The sequence below is a fragment of the Entelurus aequoreus genome, linkage group LG22 (assembly GCF_033978785.1).
Source record: "Entelurus aequoreus isolate RoL-2023_Sb linkage group LG22, RoL_Eaeq_v1.1, whole genome shotgun sequence".
In the NCBI taxonomy this organism is placed as follows: Eukaryota; Metazoa; Chordata; class Actinopteri; order Syngnathiformes; family Syngnathidae; genus Entelurus; species Entelurus aequoreus.
The window spans coordinates 5,888,185-5,911,600 of NC_084752.1; the positions used below are offsets into that span (position 1 = coordinate 5,888,185).

Below are 23,416 nucleotides of genomic sequence, written 5' to 3' on the forward strand. Positions count from 1 at the left end.
TAACAGTGTTAAAGTTGTTTATACGGCCACCCTCAGTGGCTGTTGACCAAGTATGCCTTGCATTCACTTGTGTGTGTGAAAAGCCGTAGATATTATGTGATTGGGCCGGCACGCAAAGGCAGTGCCTTTAAGGTTTATGGCGCTCTGTACTTCTCTCTACGTCCGTGTACCACTCCGTAAAGCGGCGTTTTTAAAAAGTCATAAATTTTACTTTTTTAAACCGATACCGATAATTTCCGATATTACATTTTAAAGCATTTATTGGCCGATAATATCGGCAGTCCGATATTATCGGACATCTCTACTTGTAAAGCACCGAAAATTCGGCCGCCGAAACAATACTTTGATCACCAGAACAGCATTGCCAAATTTGATTGTTATGATGATGTAAGAAATTTGCACAGGGTTGTCTGGATCCTATGCAGCATGTCTGCGTTGTTGATGTACTTTAATATAGCCGATATATACCCGCGGAAAGCTATCTACAAAATGGGCAAATATTAAGAGGACGTGACGGCTGTTAAGGAGAGAAGGCTCGCAGCAGAGCGAAGAAAGTCTGACGACAGTGAACGTTTTGGGACAGTAAAGGCTCGCTGTTTGTCGAGCACATAGAGCGATGGACATAGTTTCTAAACACAAGTATAGTCTTCAATAACACCAGAAAAAGATGCTAGATTTGTGGCTAGGCGTTTTTCATAAAGAAAAGTCACTAGAAACTTGAAACATTTTCAACAAAGTACATTGTACAATAAGCAGCAACAATTGAAAAATAGAGCAAAACCATAGAATATAATATATATATATATATATATATATATATATATATATATATATATATATATATATATATATATATATATATATATATATATATATATAGGGATGATGTTTGATAAGAAATTATCGAGTTCGAGCCTATTATCGAATCCTCTTATCGAACCGATTCCTTATCGATTCTCTTATCGAGTCCAGATAGGTTGTTGTATGTGGAAAAAAACACACAATATTTGGTTTAACAAAAGCTCACTTTTATTATATAAGAAAACAATTTAATCTAATAAATAAATAAATATTGACTGTTACCCCCCTAAAAAAAATATAAAATAAATACATATTGACTGTTGTTACCCAAAGTATATTAAGTGGGATTTTTCAGAAAAACAAATATATACAGTAACACAAAAACAACCTGTCTCTGTGATCACTATAGGTGTATAAATAATAATATAGTGTTAAATAAAATCAGTCCCTTGGGCACAAAACTGGAAATAATACAGCTCTCCAAAAAGTGCACTTCTGCTGCTATTTGACATAACTGTTTGTTATGATGCTTTGACATTTTTGCACTTTATTTCTTTATTGAAAGAAAATTCTATGAAGAGAAAAGTTGTTTGCAAATGTGGTTACAATGCTAAAAAATGAAAAGTTAAAGCTAAAAGAAGAAATACACTTTATTGAGTTAACATTATTTCTTTATAGGGGGAAAGATGTGATGTTATGAGCTAGGCTAGGAATATAACAACTACACTACCCAGCATGCAACGGGAGTGACGAGCATGCGCGGTAGCCCCGAAAAGTGTTGTTGCATGTCGTCACGTAAGAATGAGGTTATGAGCACGCTGTGAAAGTAAACGTCAAGAACTCAGCCAACACGCCTCGTCTGCATTATTTATAATTAGACAGACAACACATATACAGTGTGATTTTGTTTTGTTTACAAGGAAAGAAAAACAAAAGTTAAAAAAGGGAGATGTGTTGTATATATATGTATGTGCTGCGGTTGTTTTAAGAAGGTTGCGACAGCTGCCGTAAAGGAGGTGCGTTGCTAGCCTGGTTGCTATGTTTCCGGTTGGTCGTAAAAGTGTTGGTCATGTGTTTGTACCCTGCTCAAATCTCTCAGTAAAGTTATTCATTGGATTATACCTTTTGTTTTGAACTTTATTACACCTTGTTATTTATGTTCATTGTTTTTCCTACTTTCGGTATCTGCGCCTAATGACTGAGCTACGTGACGTCATTTCTTGTGATGTCCCACGGGGCATTTCTGGTCAGGACGGGAGTCGTTCCGAGGGATTCGAATAAAGAACCAACTCTTTTTCTTTACTATAGTGGTCTCGATAACGGGTACCGGTTCTCAAAAATGGATTCGAGTCCGAGGACTCGGTTCTTTTCTTATCGAACAACCGGAAAAACCGGTTTCGAGTATCATCCCTATATATATATATATATATATATATATATATATATATATATATATATATATATATATATATATATATATATATATATATATATATATATATATATATATATATTTTAATATTAATGAATAAAAACACATGTATGTTATTAATGTATGTATACATTTTTAAAATCATTTTTAAACAAAAATATATGCATCCTAGCAGATTATGCAAATTATACGATGATGCCTTGATGACCACGCCTTGAGCCACACCACCACAGGTTCCTTGGCAAACTGGGGGAAACTCTGTAAGTGAGACAAATTTGGCAGACGATATACCTTTTAATACTATTGTGATAATGTATGATGGTGACACATTCTAGCTGTGTCCCGCACATCTGACAGCAACACGCAAACTATGGCGTCCTCAACGCAAGTAGCATCCTCGATAGTGAGCTAGCCATTAATGTCCCTCCACAGTGCAGCTTCTAAACCACAAATTCTCGCCTTCATGGCTGGAAATAAACAGTTTCTTTAATAGAATAAAATAGAATAGAATAGAAAGTACTTTATTGATCCCTGGGGGAAATTCAGCACCACAGTTCGCTCACAATGGACAATAAACACTTAGGTATTTTTTACATGTGAATAATATAAATACAGTCTATTATACAGCATTATTCACATGTGAATAATATAAATAGTCTATTATACAGCATTATTCACATGTGAATAATATAAATACAGTCTATTATACAGCATTATTCACATGTGAATAATATAAATACAGTCTATTATACAGCATTATTCACATGTGAATAATATAAATACAGTCTATTATACAGCATTATTCACATGCGAATAATATAAATACAGTCTATTATACAGCATTATTCACATGCGAATAATATAAATACAGTCTATTATACAGCATTATTCACATGCGAATAATATAAATACAGTCTATTATACAGCATTATTCACATGTGAATAATATAAATACAGTCTATTATACAGCATTATTCACATGTGAATAACATAAATACAGTCTATCATACAGCATTATTCACATGTGAATAATATAAATACAGTCTATTATACAGCATTATTCACATGTGAATAACATAAATACAGTCTATCATACAGCATTATTCACATGTGAATAATATAAATACAGTCTATTATACAGCATTATTCACATGTGAATAATATAAATACAGTCTATTATACAGCATTATTCACATGTGAATATAAATACAGTCTATTATACAGCATTATTCCCATGCGAATAATATAAATACAGTCTATTATACAGCATTATTCACATGTGAATAATATAAATCCAGTCTATTATACAGCATTACTCACATGTGAATAATATAAATACAGTCTATTATACAGCATTATTCACATGTGAATAATATAAATCCAGTCTATTATACAGCATTATTCACATGTGAATAATATAAATACAGTCTATTATACAGCATTATTCACATGTGAATAATATAAATACAGTCTATTATACAGCATTATTCACATGTGAATAATATAAATACAGTCTATTATACAGCTATATTCACATGTGAATACTATAGTCTATTATAAAGCATTATTCACATATGAATAATATAAATACAGTCTATAATACAGCATTATTCACATGTGAATAATATAAATACGTTATACATTTACAGTACATGTACAGTCAAAAGGAACATATGCATTATACAGTCTGATGGCTGTCAGAATGAAGGACTTCCTGTGTCGTTCCGTGTTGCATTTTGTTGCATTTAACATATCATTATCACTGGAGGACTACAGGGATATGAATAGCTACACACGCTACACTACACACTGTCGGAGGATACTAGAACGCAATGCTGACAGCTAAGCCAGAGCTCTTGAGTGCAAACAGGGGTGGGCGGACTGAGTGATTGTCATTTATCACATCAAAACAGTGACTAACTTTTATGAACCAAGTCGAGAAGTATTTGTAAAAATAAATCATGACGAGCCACCCTATGCTTGATGGTGTTATGACTACGCTCTTTGTCAAAACAAAATGAACGGAGTAACAAGTAGCACAGCAGTCATTAAATCGTTTGAACTAACGATGCAATATAAAAGTTTGCAATGGTCGTTACACAGTGTTGACAGTACATGGAGGGTAATAGAACATAGCTATGTTGAAACTGTACCACTGGGAACAACAATCCAACATATTGATATTTTATCCCAAGTCTTTGTTTTATCACTGCCCTTAGTTCATCTTTCAGAGCCTTTCTTGTCAGATAAATTGTTAGCACACCAAATTTCACATTCCATCCAAGAGCAAGAGACCGTCTACCGAAATACTTTGGTGATTTTTTTTTCAAGTGCTTTAGGTAAATTAAAATAAACGCTGGCGCCAGCTGTAATCTACAACAGGATCTCTCTGGTCGTAAGGTCCTAAATCCTTTCTGGACGTTTAGTTTCGACTGCTGCAGAGTGACCGTTTGCTCTGCCCCTACCCCCAGACGTGATTGATGACGCCTCTTCTTGCGAACATTACTGACCACAATTCATACGCTCTCACACACTGACGTCACCAGCCTGGCCTCCTGATACCAGCATCAGTTCGCAGGAGTCCAGTTACCATTCTTGGGCATTCGCATTGCCCCCGCCCGACCCCTTCCACCCGGTGGTGTCTCATTAGCCTTTAAAAACAATGAATCCGTGTTTTCTTTCTTCTTCATGTTGCACACGCAGACAAACGTGTGTGGCGAGCAGGCGCTGACAACTGCTTCACATTTGAACTTGATTATGCACTTTGGCGTATTACTTCCAGATTGACACCAGCGCGTGATATGGAATAATTATTTTGCTGATGTGCGTGTCTGGGTGTTTTGTCCTAATACGGAATGATCACAACATGTCCTTGCGCTTTTATTTATTTTTTATTCCCGAGGCTCTCGACCATGTGCTGCTGGGATGTTGGATGTGTGGTTGGGCTGGTTTACATCTGAAGCCGCCCCCGCGTTTTAATACTCTTTTTATAAAGAATTATAAAGTGCTGAAATAAGAAATTATTACTTTAAAAAAAGTAGTTTTATACTTGTGAGTAGGGATGTCCGATAATGGCTTTTTGCCGATATCCGATATTCCGATATTGTCCAACTCTTTAATTACCGATACCGATATCAACCGATACCGATATCAACCGATATATGCAGTCGTGGAATTAACACATTATTATGCCTAATTTGGACAACCATGTATGGTGAAGATAAGGTACTTTTAAAAAAAATTAGTAAAATAAGATAAATAAATTAAAAACATTTTCTTGAATAAAAAAGAAAGTACAACAATATAAAAACAGTTACATAGAAACTAGTAATGAATAATTAATGAAAATGAGTAAAATTAACTGTTAAAGGTTAGTACTATTAGTGGACCAGCAGCACGCACAATCATGTGTGCTTACGGACTGTATCCCTTGCAGACTGTATTGATATATATTGATATATAATGTAGGAACCAGAATATTAATAACAGAAAGAAACAACCCTTTTGTGTGAATGAGTGTAAATGGGGGGAGGGAGGTTTTTTGGGTTGGTGCACTAATTGTAAGTGTATCTTGTGTTTTTTATGTTGATTTAATAAAAAAAAAACAAAAAAAAAAAACCGATACCGATAATTAAAAAAAACGATACCGATAATTTCCGATATTACATTTTAACGCATATATCGGCCGATAATATTGTTATCGGACATCTCTACTTGTGAGTGTTGATGACACAGCTTTGCAACAGTTGATATTCTAGTTTCAAGCATGTTTTACTCAATATAGCTCATCAAATCTCAGCAACAAGCTGTAATATCTTACTGAGATCACTTAGGACCAAAACCCTTAAAACAAGTAAAACACTCTAACATAAAATCTGCTTAGTAAGAAAAATTATCTTATCAGACAGAAAATAAGCAAATATCGTTATTTGAGATATTTAATCTTAGATTTCAGTTTTTGCAGTGCAGATGAATACGTGTGTATTACATTTTAAAAGAAGTGTAGATAGTTAAGCGAATTATATTTATATAGTGCTTTTCTCTAGAGACTCAAAGCGCTTTGCATGGTGAAACCCATTATCTACATATTTAAACTACATTTAAACCAGTGTGGGTGGGACTGGGAGCAGTTGGGTAAAGTGTCTTGCACAAGGACACAACGGCGGTGACGAGGATTGAACCTGGAACCCTTAAGTGGTTGGTACTGCCACTCTACCAATTGAGCCACGGCAGAACATGTTACAACAGAAAGTAAGCAGAGATTAACAGTAAATGTACAGGTAGATTTAAAAATCAATCCATCCATTAATTTCTACAGTTTGTCCCTCATAGCTTTGACAACAAAATAGAATGGGAAATGACACAATATGATACTGCATACGTCAGCAGCCCAATTAGGAGCCTTTGTAACCCCTTTGCCTACTTACTACTAAAAGAGAAGTTGTCTAGTATGTAAACTATGTTATTTAAAGCCAAAATTGGTTCTTAATCATACCAAAGACTATAAAAATGGGACCCATTACCTCCCTGCTTGGCACTCAGCATCAAGGGTTGGCGTTGGGGGTTAAATCACCAAAATGATTCCCGGGCGCGGCGCCGCTGCTGCCCACTGCTCCCCAAGGGGATGGGTCAAATGCAGAGGATACATTTCACCACATCTAGTGTGTGTGTGACAATCATTGGTACTTTAATCTTTAATCTTTAATCTTAATGATTGCAAAAAGAAACGTATGTCTAATGAATTATACCATTTCCTGGTAAAATAAAGCCAATAATGACATTTTTGTGGTGCCCTTTATTTTGAAAAGTATCGAAATACATTTTGGTACAGATACCAAAATATTGGTATCTGTACACCTCTCCAAGCGAATGTATTGAATAACCATGTTGGGCCAGCATGTGTTGCACTGCAAAAAGTCAGTGTACAAAAACAAGAAAAAACAAAACAAAAACTAGGGGTATTTTATTTTAATTAAGCAAAATTATCTGCCAATAGAACAAGAAAATGTGGCTTGTCAAGACTTTCCAAAACAAGTCAAATTAGCTAACCTTGATGAACCCAAAAATACCTTAAAATAAGTATTTTCGCACTAATAACAACTGTACTACTATATGAGTACTTATTTTCTATTGTTTCATTGAAAATAAAACAGCAAAGTCCATTTGGCTGTCATCTGTTTTAATTATGAGACACAATTGTGTCAAAGTCATGATTTTTTTTTTCATGCTTGAAGTAAGAAATGATTACTTTAAAAGAGCAGTTTTATACTTGTGAGTGTTGATGACACAGCTTTGCAACAGTTGATATTGTAGTTTCAAGCATGTTTTACTCAATATAGCTCATCAAATCTCAGCAACAAGCTGTAATATCTTACTGAGATCATTTAGGACCAAAACACTTACAACAAGTAAAACACTCTAACATAAAATCTGCTTAGTGAGAGGAATTATATTATCAGACAGAAAATAAGCAAATATCACCCTTATTTGAGATATTTAATCTTATTTAGATTTCAGTTTTTGCAGTGTGGGTCAAGTATTTATTAGTTGCCCCATACTTTGCTTTTTGTGGGTAGGGGTACATTTTTATCCCTAGACATTTGCAGGAAACCTGAATCTGGTTGCTTTGTGGCTGAAACAGACTGAAAACTCTAAAGGTTGCCCGCAGGCAACTACAACGTACTGTATAGTTATCATAGAAGATTAAGCTTTAATAGTCCACCAGAGGGAAAATCCACTGGTACATGTTATTACGTATGTTGACACACACATTAATAGTTTCTAGATTAATCCTTATATCCTTGATAATATTTTAATGGGCTGGGATGTTTCAAATCCATATTTGCATATTTTGACTCTCCTAAAAGCAAATTGGAAATGTTCTGCTCTCACTTTTCTACACACAAATGTACTTTTCCTCCCCCTTCTCACTGTTCCAGGGCCCTTGCCCCCAAGGAGTGCCAGCGTCAGGTGGAGCCTCCAGAGCTGCTGATGACAGCTTGTTCCCGGCACTGCAAGAACGGACATTGCACTCCCACCGGCAAGTGCTGCTGCAGCCTCGGATGGGAGGGGCCTTTCTGCCGCATCGGTGAGGGTCTTTGGGGGCTTGTTTTGACACATTTTTATACAAAAATCAGCAGACATTACCACGACCTACAGGACAAAAGTGTTATGTATTAAAAAGGGGTTAAATGCGCTTAAAGGGGAACTGCACTTTTTTTTGGAAATGTTGCCTGTTATTCACAATCCCTATGTAAGACAAGAACATATGTTTTCCTTTTTTTGTTATGCATTCTCATTCGTAAAATATGGCAAGTACGAGGTGGCTTAAAATGCAGTTAAGGGGAATATACTATTCCGCCCATAAATCCCTCCAAAAAACAGCCATCAATACTTCATTTACATCTCATGACCTGAATATCAACCATTTTATAGCAACATTGGTATTATAAGCGCTAACGCAGACAAACTATTTTAGGCAACGCCGTAATCATAGAAAGCTTAACTAGCATATGCTGCTATGTTGACATACTGAGCTGTTAAATCGCCACTGAGTTGGTGACAGTTAATTCAAGATTATAAATCATGCTTCTCACTTATATACACTGCAAAAAGTCAGTGTTCAAAAACAAGGAAAAAAATATACAAAAATGAGGGGTATTTTATTTGAACTAAGCAAAATTATCTGCCAATAGAACAAGAAAATTCGGCTTGTCAAAACTTTCCAAAACAAGTAAAATTAGCTAACCTCAATGAACCCAAAAATACCTTAAAATAAGTATATTCTCACTAATAACAACTGTACTACTAATAATTCACTAATTCACATATAGGTACCTATTTTCTATTGTTTCATTGAAATTAAAACAGCAAAGTCCATTTGGCTGTCATCTGTTTTAATATGAGACACAATTGTGTCAAAGTCATGATTTTTTTTTTTTTACATGCTTGAAATAAGAAATTATTACTTTACAAAAGTAGTTTCATACTTGTGAGTGTTGATGACACAGCTTTGCAACAGTTGATATTCTAGTTTCAAGCATGTTTTACTCAATATGAGTCATCAAATAATAAGTACTTAATAATGACTAGTTAAGAGCCAATATGTTACTAATTTGCATGTTAATAAGCAACTAATTAAAGGCCTACTGAAATGATTTTTTCTCATTTAAACGGGAATAGCAGATCCATTCTATGTGTCATACTTGATCATTTCGCGATATTGCCATATTTTTGCTGAAAGGATTTAGTAGAGAAAATCGACGATAAAGTTCGCAACTTTTGCTCGCTGATGAAAAAAAGCCTTGCCTGTACCGGAAGTAGCGTGACGTCACAGGAGCTAGTATTCCTCACAATTCCCCGTTGTTTACAATGGAGCGAGAGAGATTCGGACCGAGAAAGTGACGATTACCCCATTAATTTGAGCGAGGATGAAAGATTCGTAGATGAGGAACGTTACAGTGAAGGACTTGAGAGGCAGTGATGGACGTATCTTTTTTCGCTCTGACCGTAACTTAGGTACAAGCTGGCTCATTGGATTCCACACTCTCCTTTTTCTATTGTGGATCACGGATTTGTATATTTCTATATCCTCTTGAAAATGAGAGTCGAGCACGCGAAATGGACATTTAAAGTGACTTTTATCTCCAAGACAATACATCGGCGACACACTTAGCTACTGCGCTAACGTGATAGCATCGTTCTCAAATGAAGATAGAAACAAAATAAATAAACCCCTGACTGGAAGGGTAGACAGAAGACCAACAATACTATTAAACCATGTACATGTAACTACACGGTTAAAAATTCTCAGCCTGGTAAGGCTTAACTATGCTGTTGCTAACGACGCTAAGGCTAATTTAGCAACTTAGCAACCGGACCTCACAGAACTATGTACTCTCTCCTTTTTCTATTGTGGATCATGGATTTGTATTTTAAACCACCTCGGATACTATATCCTCTTGAAAATGAGAGTCGAGCACGCGAAATGGACATTTAAAGTGACTTTTATCTCCAAGACAATACATCGGTGACACACTTAGCTACTGAGCTAACGTGATAGCATCGTTCTCAAATGAAGATAAAAACAAAATAAATAAACCCCTGACTGGAAGGATAGACAGAAGGCCAACAATACTATTAAACCATGTACATGTAACTACACGGTTAAAAATTCTCAGCCTGGTAAGGCTTAAAAATGCTGTTGCTAACGACGCTAAGGCTAATTTAGCAACTTAGCAACCGGACCTCACAGAACTATGATAAAACATTAGCGCTCCACCTACGCCAGCCAGCCCTCATCTTCCCATCAACAGCCGTGCTCACCTGCGTTCCAGCGATCAACGGCGCGACGAAGGACTTCATCCGTGGGTTTGGCGGCAAGCATCGGCTAGGCGTAGTAAGTAGTCCTTGTTGTGTTGCTGTAAGTATTGTACTTAGCCGCTAATACACCGATCGATCCCACCTACAACGTTCTTCTTTGCAGCCTCCATTGTTCATTAAATAAATTGCAAAAGATTCACCAACACAGATGTCCAGAATACTGTGGAATTTTGTCGAAGAAAACAAGAGGCTTTTCTATCGGGTCCGATGGGGTCCAACCACTTCCGTTGCTTTTGTGACGTCACGCGCATAAATCATATCCAAAGGAGTTTTTCAACCGGAAGTGTGGCGGGAATTTTAAAATGTCACTTTATAAGTTAACCCGGCCGTATTGGCATGTGTTGCAATGTTAAGATTTCATCATTGATATATTAACTATCAGACTGCGTGGTCGCTAGTAGTGGCTTTCAGTAGGCCTTTAATGGTGAATATGTTCCCCATACTAAAGTGTTACCATGTTTTTTTACTGGTGCACAAAATGAACCGTGCATGAACATCACCTTGTTCAAACAACAAAACCAACACAGTGCATTAACTCACAACAAATTACACACCTGCAAATCAGTGTGACTTCTGCTGTTGCCGTATCCGTAATACGCCGATAGGGAGAAGTTTTTATTTACACGATGAGTCGGGTGTGTCTTGACCTCCGCCGAACCCCTGAGCCCGACTCACCGAACCCCTAGGGGTCGATCGAACCCAGGTTAAGAACCACTGATTTAAACTCTCTAAGACAATCACATCATCACCACTTCCTTGTCTTGTCTTCGCCTCCAGCCAAGTGCGAACCGGTGTGCCACAATGGCGGCGTGTGCATGGAGCCCAACAAGTGCCTGTGCAAGAGCGGGTACTCGGGCGCCCAGTGCGAGAAGAGCGAGCGTGGGATGCCCAACGACCAGGAGAAGGACGGCATACTGGACCACATCATCGACATGACCTCGTACCTCTTCGACCTGACCAGCTACATCGTATAGAGGTGACGACTCTCAAACCTAGACACAAATCTACCTAGCAACACCAGCAGACTCGAACGAGGTATCCCTAATTAGGCCCGCACACAAATGCAGAAACACAGCTGCCTTTCATCCACATTACCAGACTTTAAAGTGGCCTCAAAAAGCTACTCAGCTGCTCCAGAACCAGAACACTCTTTGGAGTCACGTGATTTGACATTTCTGGACTCTTTCTGCGCTCTGGACAAAAAAGAAAAACACCGCAAAGGAGCGGCCATTATCTCAAACCTGGAGTCTGTACACGGTAATGACTTAAATAGACCATGGCGTTTGTCGCCATCACGAGTTGATCCACAGCTGCAGACCGTTGGATGCAGAAGACTCACACGATCTGCATGGACTCCCTGTACTGCGTTACTTAACACACGCCGACACATCTCCTTTGCACACTTCCGCCCCGAACAAGCTTCCCATCATGGCACGTCACACACTGAAACTCCAAACCACAAAAGGGAAGAAGGGGGAGCCCGGCCTGGACTTATATTCCTAATAGAGCTTACCAAGTACTACTTAGCGTTGCAAAAGAATAAAAAGACAAAAAGTATAGCATTATTATTATTGTTATCATAGAGGAGGGTTTATTTTTGTAAGCGTAATAATATATGGGAGAGAGTGGTGTTTATAGAAAGCCGTTTTACACTAAAGCTTTTGTGTCCTTTCATGTTCTTGTACTTAACACACATGCAGCTCCTTATTCTATTCTTGTCCGCTTCCCCCCGACACGTTGACATCATTTCCACAATCACGTCTGCGTTTGGAGACCCATCAAAAAACGACTTCACCTGTGGCGAGTGGATTTTGAAGGCAGAAATTCACCGGACATGTCTATTGGAGTTATGTTTGGAAAAAAAGAAAACACTTTTACAGTCTAATGCACAGGTGTCAAACTCAAGGCCCGCAGGCTACATCTGGCCCGTCACATCATTTCATGTGGTCCCCGATAACTTGGAAATAATGTGTGTGAACAAGGCATTTCATCTTTCTTATTTACCGTATTTTTCGGAGTATAAGTCGCACCGGCCGAAAATGCATAATAAAGAAGGGAAAAAACATATATAAGTCGCACTGTAGTATAAGTCGCATTTTTGGGGGAAATTTATTTGATAAAAGCCAACACCAAGAATAGACATTTGAAAGGCAATTTAAAATAAATAAAGAATAGTGAACAACAGGCTGAATAAGTGTACGTTATATGAGGCATAAATAACCAACTGAGAACGTGCCTGGTATGTTAACGTAACATATTATGGTAAGAGTCATTCAAATAACTATAACATATAGAACATGCTATACGTTTACCAAACAATCTGTCACTCCTAATCGCTAAATCCCATGAAATCTTATACGTCTAGTCTCTTACGTGATTGAGCTAAATAATGATATTTTACGGTAATGTGTTAATTTCACACATAAGTCGCTCCTGAGTATAAGTCGCACCCCCGGCCAAACTATGAAAAAAACTGCGACTTATAGTCCGAAAAATACGGTAATGTATTTCAGTTGTGATAGAAAAAATAGCCTCTGCTGCCCCGAATTGGTCCGTCCGGAGCCTCCACTTTCACTGCCATCCACTTGGCAGCGCACCCGACCCCACTGGTTCCGACCGCGGGTGGTGGGCCCACGTGGCAGAGAAGATGGTGTGACCACGTAGCTTCTTCGGGCTGTGCCCGGCCGGGCTCCGTGGCAAGCCCGGCCACCAGGCGCTCGCTGACGAGCCCTACCTCCGGGCCTAGCTCCGGAGGAGGGCCCCGGGCTTCCTCCGGGCCGGGTAACGCATCCTCTTTTAGTGTAGTTCATGGGGGGTATCGTAACCCTGACGGGGGGGCATTCGGGTGCTACACCTTGCCCAAGGGTGACCCGGAACTATGTAAGGCAGGGGCGTTCAACTCCCTGAGGCTTAATACAAGCCCACATACCTAATGAGGATCAGCATCTCCAAATCTGAGGCCATGGTTCTCAGCAGGAAACCGATGGTTTGTACAGTCCGGGTAGGGGACAGGACTCTGTCCCAGGTGGAGGAGTTTAAGTATCTCGGAGTCTTGTTCACGAGTGAGGGAAAGATGGAGAAGGAAATCAGCCGGAGAATCGGAGCAGCTGGGGCAGTATTGCAGTCTCTCTGCCGCACTGTTGTGACGAAACGGGAGCTGAGCCAGAAGGCAAAGCTCTCTGTCTACCGAGCTATCTACATTCCTACTCTCACCTATGGTCATGAAGTGTGGGTAATGACCGAAAGAATAAGATCGCGGATACAAGCGGCCGAAATGAGTTTCCTCAGAAGGGTGGCTGGCATCTCCCTTAGAGATAGGGTGAGAAGTGCAGTCACCCGAGAGAGACTCGGAGTAGAGCCGCTGCTCCTTCGCTTGGAAAGGAGCCAGCTTAGGTGGTTCGGGCATCTCGTGCGGATGCCTCACGAGCGTCTCCCTAGGGAGGTCCTCGTTGCACGTCCCACTGCACGTCCCACTGGGAGGAGGCCCCGCGGCAGGCCAAGGACCAGATGGGGGGATTACATCTCCTCTCTGGCCTGGGAACGCTTCGGGATTCCCCAGGAGGAAGTCGCAAATGTTGCTCTGGAGAGGGAAGTCTGGGGGTCTCTGCTGGAGCTGTTGTCCCCGCGACCCGATTCCGGATAAGCGGTTGAAGATGGATGGATGGATGGATAGAAAAAATATGTAACTTAAATCGATATTTTTTGATACAACACGCTATTCCAAGGGGTTGTTTCGCTATTAAAACCCTTTTTCAAATTAAATTCTGCACCAGCCGAACTAAATGATCTGCTTGTCATTTTGACTTCTGATTCCAGATTTTCCATCAGTTTGTTGGTAAACAATGATAATGATGAAATGAGGAGGCAATTGTGTTAAAATCAGGATTTTAAAGGGGTTTTTTTTGTGATTGTTGGGGCCTAAAATGCCTGATTTTGCTGCAGCATTTTCAAAAGATTTTCGGAAAAATTACCCCCGGTGATGCAGGAAAGCATTTGATTGACAGACGGTTGTGTTGCGTTTAAGTGCTGCTGGGCCGTGGCTGTGCATACGTATTTTTCGGACTATAGAGTGCACCGACATGTAAGCTTCACCCAATAATAATAATAATAATAATGATGATTAATTACATTTGTAACGCACTTTACATTTGTTAAAATCTCAAAGTGCTACAAAGTATAAAAATAACAAATTGAAAACATTTTTAATAAAAGTAGAAAGTTAGAATATATAATCAAAAATTAAAGTAGAAATGAAATCATGACACACACTAGATCAGTGGTTCTTAACCTTGTTGGAGTTACCGAACCCCACCAGTTTTGTATGCGCATTCACCGAACCCTTCTTTAGTGAAAAATAAAATGTTGTTTTTTCCAAATTCAAGGAATGTTTTTTTTACTGGTGCACAAAATGAACCGTGCATGAACATCACCTTGTTCAAAGAACAAAACCAACACACTGCATAAACTCACAACAAATTACACACCTTACACACATTACCATGAATTGATTAACGTGGACCCTGACTTAAACAAGTTAAAAAATGTATTCGGGTGTTACCATTTAGTGGTCAATTGTACAGAATATGTATTGTACTGTGTAAACTGTACTGTTTCATATAATGTATTCTCTTCCTTTGCAATCGCTAGTAAAAGTTTCAATCCATCAATCAAACAACCTGCAAATCCGATGGAAAATTAGAGGGAACATTGTTTGGGGGTATCCATAATACGCCGATAGGGAGAAGTTTTTATTTACACAATAAGTCGGATGTGTCTTTACCTCCGTGGCGGAGGCTCCGCCGAACCCCTGAGGCCGACTCACTGAACCCCTAGGGTTCGATCGAACCCAGGTTAAGAACCACTGCACTAGATAAACACTAGATAAAACAGAATACATTTTAAAAGAAAAAAATATGTTTTCAAATATTAGCCGCACTGGAATGTGAGACACAGATTAAATTAGTTATTTACACATAAATATTTTGTAAAACCTCAATTGTTTCCAAAGGATGTCTGTAACACGGCAGTAAAACGGCTGATCAAACACAATAGACGTCATCGTCATGGACCCACTAGCTGCAGAAGCTAACTCACCATTCAGCTAAACCGGCTCAATAACTCCACGGTGACGTTTTGGTAAATTTACTGGGGAATTTGTGAAACTGAAACAATACAAACAGAATGCCATTTGTAAACGTGTTAGCATATTAGCTAATGCTAACAACGCCAGCTTCATTACATTACAATAGCAGGTACAGACATGCATGAAAACCCTCCTGCAGACGTCACACATGGGCCGTTTTATTAAGTATAAACAGTTGTAGTTATATTGTAAAACTTACAAACATTGCTATGAGTGATGAATGAAGAATCCATTCCATTAGAAGTTGGAACGGCACCTGTACTTCCGGTTCAAAGCTTTAATCACCAGGAAATGCTGTTAGGGTTGACCCAGCAGCACCTGCAGTGAGTGAACTTGTCCAAAAGATGGCGCCATAACACAAACAATAAAAACGCCATTTCAATGTCTTTGCATATGTATTATGAAAACTAGATATGTCCGATAATATTGGCCTGCCGATATTATCGGCCGATAAATGCTTTAAAATGTAATATCGGAAATTATCGGTATCTCTTTTTTTTTTATCGGTATCGTTTTTTTATTTTTTTTATTTTATTTTTTTATTAAATCAACGTAAAAAACACAAGATACTTACAATTAGTTCACCAACCCAAACAACCTTCCTTCCGTATTTACACTCATTCACACAAAAGGGTTGTTTCTTTCTGTTATTAATATTCAGGTTCCTACATTATATATCAATATATATCAATACAGTCTGCAAGGGATACAGTCCGTAAGCACACATGATTGTGCGTGCTGCTGGTCCACTAATAGTACTAACCTTTAACAGTTAATTTTACTCATTTTCATTAATTACTAGTTTCTATGTAACTGTTTTTATATTGTTTTACTTTCTTTTTTATTCAAGAAAATGTTTTTAATTTATCTTATTTTATTTTATAAAATGTTTTAAAAAGGACCTTATCTTCACCATACCTGGTTGTCCAAATTATGCATAATAATGTGTTAATTCCACGACTGTATATATCGGTATCGGTTGATATCGGTATCGGTAATTAAAGAGTTGGACAATATCGGAATATCGGATATCGGCAAAAAGCCATTATCGGACATCCCTAATGAAAACTATTTCATTATGGCCATCAGCGAAGAAAAATCCATAAATTAGCCCACCGTTTTATAAGCCACAAGGTTCAAAGCGTCGGAAAAACGTGCAGCTTATAGTCAGGAATTTACGAGATTTGCATGGTTTGGTTGAATTTGCATGAATTGGTTCGATCGCAACATTGCAAAGTCCTGGAGGAACTAATTAATATCATGAAGGACTTCCAGGACTGCGATGTGGCCCACGATGAAAATGAGTTTGACACCTCTAGTGAGACAGCCATCATTAGGATTCACATCACAAACTTCATTCTTTAAAACTGTATCCACTATTGAATTATGGTTTTTATTTGCTATAGTTTGATATTTTGTTTTTTTTAATTCTATGATGTATTTGTTGTTCCCTCGCTCGTGTTTTGCTGACATAAATCAAGTCTACCTGGTCCGAACGAGTCAAAAATGGAATTATTATGCTGTAAAATGGAAAGTATATATGTGTTTTTTGTTAGCACTTAATGTGAAGGTTGCATTGTAGCTGCTGAGACGGCATGGTGTGAATAGAATAACCATTTTTCATTATTTAAGTAGTTACACAAATAAGATCATTATTTAAGTTCTCTGTCATTGTACTGTATGTGACCATTTTTTTATTCATTGTATTGTAAATAAAACTTAGGGGATAATGTTCTTTCTCTTCAGAAATATCAATATGTCTATTAAAATTTATAGCATGTCTGAAATATTTTGTCTCCTCTGATTTTCACGCAACCTAAAACGATGATGGTTTTTCGAGCAAAGCAAGAACTTTTGTCGATTTTGTCGCTGTGGCAGAGCTTGTGAGAGGTAAGTGTACTGTAAGTCCTCTTATTAATAAAGATGTCATTAAGCAACTCAGCAGCAGTTTGCGTGTCCCCATGAGTCTCGGGTGTCAGGTGCTGTTGGTCTTGAACCCCAAGATGCAGAGATGGCAGGCGTAGCGCAGGAAATCGTGGCTTTATTGTCAAAAGGAACGAGTGCCACTGGTAAGTGCACTGCTCCCCTCCCAGGGGGTGATCAAGGTGTGTGTGTGTGACAATCATTGGTACTTTAACTTAACATGCAAGAAACAGGAACCAGGATACAGGAAACAATCATCGAGCCCTGACTGGAGGGCGAGGTAGGCATAAATGGCAGCCTGATTGGCAACTGCACCCAGGTGTGCCAGGCTGCCAATCAGGGACAGGTGAGGGGAAACGAGCGCTTAGGGAGACATGCAGGTAGTGAGTGGAATATCACCATATCACACCAACTCTCAAATCCCTTCACTGGCTTCCTGTTCCACTCAGGATTGAATACAAAGTCTCCCTACTAACCCACCAGTGCCTCCATGGAAATGCCCCCCTCTACCTCAAAGAACTGCTCACCCCCAAATCCTCCACACGACACCTCCGCTCCGGACAGGCTAACCTCCAACCGCCGAGGACAAAGCTACGAACAAGGGGAGACCGGGCTTCCTGCTCCGCCGCTCCCAGTCTGTGGAACGCTCTCCCTGACCACCTGAGGGCACCGCAGACTGTGGATGCTTTTAAAAAAAGGCTTAAAAACCCTTCTTTTTTAAAAAGCCTTTTTTTTTTAGATATATGCATACTAGTTTTAGCTATTTGGCTGTTCTAGTTTTCATTTTTATTTATTTTTTTATTATATATATATATATATATTTTTTAATACACTGTAGCATTTTGAGGTTGTTTACTCCATGTAAAGTGCTTTTTACAAATAAAATCTATTATTATTAACTGAAATAAGAGTCCTGACAGGAAATAAACACAAACACACAGAAAACCCCAAACTGTCACTAACACTTCTGACACCTGGTAGGGTCTCCCATGGCAAACAGGTCCCAGGTGAGGGACCAGACAAAGAGCAACTCTAAGACTTCTATAAAGAGACAAAAGCAAGGATCGAGGTTTCCTTGCCCTGATGCGGGTCACCGAGGCCCCCTTTTGGAGCCAAGCCTGGAGCTGGGGCTCGATGGCTCCCCACCCATACGAGGAGCCATAGAAGTCAGGTGCTGTGTGAGCTGGGCGGCAGCCGAAGGCGGGGTCCTTTGTGGTCCGATCCTCGAGTGCAGAAGCTAGCTCCCCGCCCACGCTGGGGGGGAAGGAGCATGACCATGTTTTCTTCAGGCAGTCGTCTTCATAAACCTCATTCAGTGTTTCCCATAAACTGCCAAGATACCTGTGGCGGTGGGGGCGTGGCTATGGGCGTGGTCACCATGACATCATCGAGTAATTTGCATAATGTACTACAATGATATGATTTTCTCTAAAAGGGCTCAAAAAAAGTATACTTACTAATTAATACTAACAGTTTTGTTTTAAACGTCCATCCATCCATTTTACAATTTAATTACAATACTTTATGTACATATTTATATACAGATTTAAACAATAAGTTATTCACTGAAATATATTTATTAATTGTGGTTCTTACAAAAAATATATCTTATAAAAATATAAAAGCTAAAATGTCTCTTAAAGCTCTGCCCCTTTAATTAGTGCATACTAAATAATTTAACTTTAGCCTACTACTACAACCATATTATTTACCAGCAACATAAAGTGAAACAGAGGCAGAGGTGTCCTGCCACAGTCAGTAACAAATAAACAGAAAACAGTAGTGGTGGTAGATAGACACAGAGCTTCATCAAACATCTGATCCACTGAACAAAGAGCTCCAAAAATCTTGATCCTACACTTGTCTTTTGTAAAGTAAATCTGAACAGCCGACATGGGCATCTACATCAACTATATGATTTGCCTGAGAAGCTGGACAGGACAAAAAATAAATAAAATAAAAAATAATTTAAAAAAAAAAAATCTATTTGTGGCGGCCTTAATTCTTTCGTGGCGGGCCGCCACAAATAAATGAATGTGTGGGAAACACTGTCATTGGAACGCCACCAAACAAAAGTTCCAGCATCATCATCTTGCTCGGGGGTCGGCAACCCGCCGCTCTAGAGCCGCATCGGCTCTTTAGCGCCGCCCTAGTGGCTCTCTGGAGCTTTTTTCAAAAATGTATGAAAAATGGAAAAAGATGGGAGGAAAAACGTATATTTTTTGTGTTAATATGGTTTCTGTAGGACAAACATGACACAAACCTCCCTAATTGTTATAAAGCACATTGTTTATATTAAAGTCTAATATGTGAAGCATGTATAATAATTAAACATGCTTCACTGATTCGAGTATTTGGCGAGCGCCGTTTTGTCCTACTAATTTTGGCGGTCCTTGAACTCACCGTAGTTTGTTTTTTACATGTATAACTTTCTCCGACTTTCTAAGACGTGTTTTATGCCACTTCTTTTTCTGTCTCTTTTTGTCCACCAAACTTTTGACGTTGTGCGTGAATGCACATAGGTGAGTTTTGTTGATGTTATTGACTTGTGTGGAGTGCTAATCAGACATATTTGGTCACTGCATGACTGCAAGCTAATCGATGCTAACATGCTATTTAGGCTAGCGATATGTACATATTGCATCATTATGCCTCATTTGTAGGTATATTTGAGCTAATTTAGTTTCTTTTAAGTCCTCTTAATTCAATGTATATCTCATGACACACTATCTGTATGTAATATGGCTTTTAATTTTTTGCGGCTCCAGACAGATTTGTTTTTGTATTTTTGGTCCCAATGGGTTAGGGCCGACACATCCGGGCAACTGAGCTACATACGGGTTCTTCGAGCCATAGCAACCAGACTGGCGTTGAAAACAAACCGTTGCCATTACTCTTTAACCTGTCGACCTACGCTGGTTAAACCCGTCATTCTGCCTCCAAAATGCCGAAAAACTGTGTTGTTTTTGGTTGTGCTAACCACAACTGGAAACAGGGAAAACAAAGGTTGTATTTTGTTCTGCCAAAGCGTGATAAAAGCCCACAGAGACGAGACAAATGGCTCGCAGCTTTACACCGGGAAAACGAGGACGGTTCTCACTGGAGTCCCCCAAAGTCCCGGGTCGTGTGTTCGGATCACTTCGTTTCTGGTAAATATAAGGAACAAAAATCCACCTTCTTAACCACAACTTGGCTATACCGTCCGTGCTAATGTTGTACTTGTTGAATTTGTACCTTATAACGTTCGACAGCTGAAGTTGTTGTTGGACAAAAATAACATGAGGTATATACTATATAGTCTATAGCCTAGCTAGCTATTTTCGAAAACCGGACAATGAGAGGATACCAAAGGCAGCGTTAAGATGGACACCACCGGGAAAACGTAAGCCAGGGCGGCCAAAGAACACCTGGCGATGAACAGTTGAAGGGGAGCTGAAAGAGATGAAGCTTACATGGGGCGAGGCACAGAGACGAGCACAGCAGCGAGATGAATGGCGTCGAGTCGTCAAAGCCTTATTTCCCACCCGGGAAGAAGAGGATTAAGTTAAGTAAGTAATATACTATATAGTCTATAGCCTAGCTAGCTATTTTCGAAAACCGATTTCGTTTAAATTTGCACTTAACAGTTGGGTTTTTAAAAACCAATAAACCCTATAATTTTCATGTTGCCATTCAATACATGTAGCCCTCAAATCTCTCAATATTTTGTACACTAACACTTGATCTTGTTGTTGATAACTTCCGCGTCTCTTTCTTAGTAGCGCGCAGGCTAAGCTAACTAGCAAGCTAAGCTAAGCCTGAGAAGCTTTAAAGTTCACTGAGACGAGTCTGACGCAAATAATACATTTTCGTTTTTTCACACGATATGCGAATAAGTAAAAATGCGTAAATGAAGGATTTAACGCCGACTTCCAAGCCACAACGCTCGTTAAATGCTTTTTCTGTCAATGCTGTGTTCGCTGTGAGTCGGTTTGTTTTCAACGAATTCCCGGTTGCTAGGGGATTGGTAGGCGGAAGTGACGTAGGTCCGCCCTCACCCATATGGCTCTTTCACCATTTTGGGATGCTGACCCCTGACCTTGCCCTAATGCAGATTCATGATTCATCACTGAATATGACTTTCATCCAGTCATCCATAGTCTACCATTGATTTGCTGTAGCCGATTAGAACCTTGTTTTTCATGTTTAGATGTTAATAAAAACTTTTTTTTTTTAGCTTTTCTATATTTAAATTCCATTTCCTTTAGGCGCTTTCTTACAGTTGGTTCACAGACGGTGACTCCAGTTTTCCGCCCATTTGTTCTTCAATTGTTTTAGTCTGCATTTTCTGTTTTCATAACATATTGCTTGAAGTTTTCTGATGTTTTCCATGGTCTACCAGTATGCTTGCCTTTTACAACCTTGCCATGTTGTTTGTACTTGGTCCAGATTTTACACACTGACTGTGAACAATCAACAAACATCTTTTGCAACATCGCGGGATGATTCACCCTTCTTGAAGAAGTTTAATAATCCTCTCGTGTTGGAGCCGTGATTCGTGTCAATCCACCTGCCGCAACAGCTCTCCAAGGTGTGGACACTCCTTTTTTTAACTGCAGACTAATGAACAGGTTTAATCTGATGCAGGTGTTAGCTTTGTAAATGAACTTTTACAGGGTGATTGCATCATTTTTCCACTGTGCTTGATCTAAAATGAAACTGGCACTGACTACACTGCAAAAAGTCAGTGTTCAAAAACAAGAAAAAAATACAAAAATTAGGGGTATTTTATTTGAACTAAGCAAAATTATCTGCCAATAGAATAAGAAAATTTGGCTTGTCAAGACTTTCCCAAACAAGTAAAATTAGCTAACCTCAGTGAACCCAAAAATACCTTAAAATAAGTATATTCTCACTAATAATCCAATCCAATCCACTTTATTTATATAGCACATTTAAACAACAAGAATGTTTCCAAAGTGCTGCACAGCCATGTTAAAAACAATTTTATGCTCCACGAATGACTGAATAAAAACAATAAATAAATAAATATAAAAATCAATATGATAAAAAACATAACAAAAAAACAAAAAAATATGATAACTGTACTACTATATGAGTACGTATTTTCTATTATTTCATTGAAAATAAAACAGCAAAGTCTATTTGGCTGTCATCTGTTTTTAATAATGAGACACAATTGTGTCAAAGTCATGATTTTTTATTTTATACTTGAAATAAGAAATGATTACTTTAAAAAAGTAGTTTTATACTTGTGAGTGTTGATGACACAGCTTTGCAACAGTTGATATTCTAGTTTCAAGCATGTTTTACTCAATATAGCTCATCAAATCTCAGCAACAAGCTGTAATATCTTACTGAGATCATTTAGGACCAAAACCCTTAAAACAAGTAAAACACTCTAACATAAAATCTGCTTAGTGAGAAGAATTATCTTATCAGACAGAAAATAAGCAAATATCACCCTTATTTGAGATATTTCATCTTACTTAGATTTCAGTTTTTGCAGTGTGCCACAATAGATCTTCTTTATTTCTTTGTGTTTCTTGGAGCCAGAAGGTTGCCATTGAAATTACTTTAGTTTCTTTCTACAATATTCAACAACTGAATGAACATCCTCCAAGTCTGCTGGTACCTCATTTTTGCCAGGGCTTGTATAAATAGTCAAACAAACCAACTTGTTTGATTATTTCACTACACTGCAAAAAGTCAGTGTTAAAAAACAAGAAAAAACA

At 38.5% G+C, this 23,416-nt stretch overlaps 2 protein-coding genes across 11 annotated transcripts in view; both read left to right on the plus strand.

Annotated features, from left to right (window-relative positions):
* The window catches only part of hhip (hedgehog interacting protein), a 106,580-nt gene extending 91,589 nt beyond the window's left edge, over positions 1-14,991 (plus strand). For all 7 annotated transcript variants that reach the window (XM_062032307.1, XM_062032308.1, XM_062032309.1 and 4 more), the window contains 2 exons: positions 8,173-8,321; positions 11,393-14,991. In XM_062032307.1, the coding sequence (XP_061888291.1) occupies positions 8,173-8,321; positions 11,393-11,589 (346 nt within the window). In that variant the 3' untranslated portion in view covers positions 11,590-14,991. The remainder of the gene's footprint in view (positions 1-8,172; positions 8,322-11,392) is intronic.
* A 5,141-nt stretch (positions 14,992-20,132) lies between these two features.
* si:ch211-194g2.4 (nephronectin) overlaps positions 20,133-23,416 on the plus strand; it is a 37,332-nt gene continuing 34,048 nt past the window's right edge. For 3 of the 4 annotated variants that reach the window (XM_062032455.1, XM_062032460.1, XM_062032457.1), the window contains exons 1-2: positions 20,133-20,203; positions 22,110-22,251. The gene's annotated coding sequence lies outside the window, so the exon portion shown is untranslated. Of the gene's footprint in view, positions 20,204-21,164; positions 21,230-22,109; positions 22,252-23,416 lie in introns of those variants that run through there. The other variant, XM_062032456.1, reaches the window with a different exon arrangement.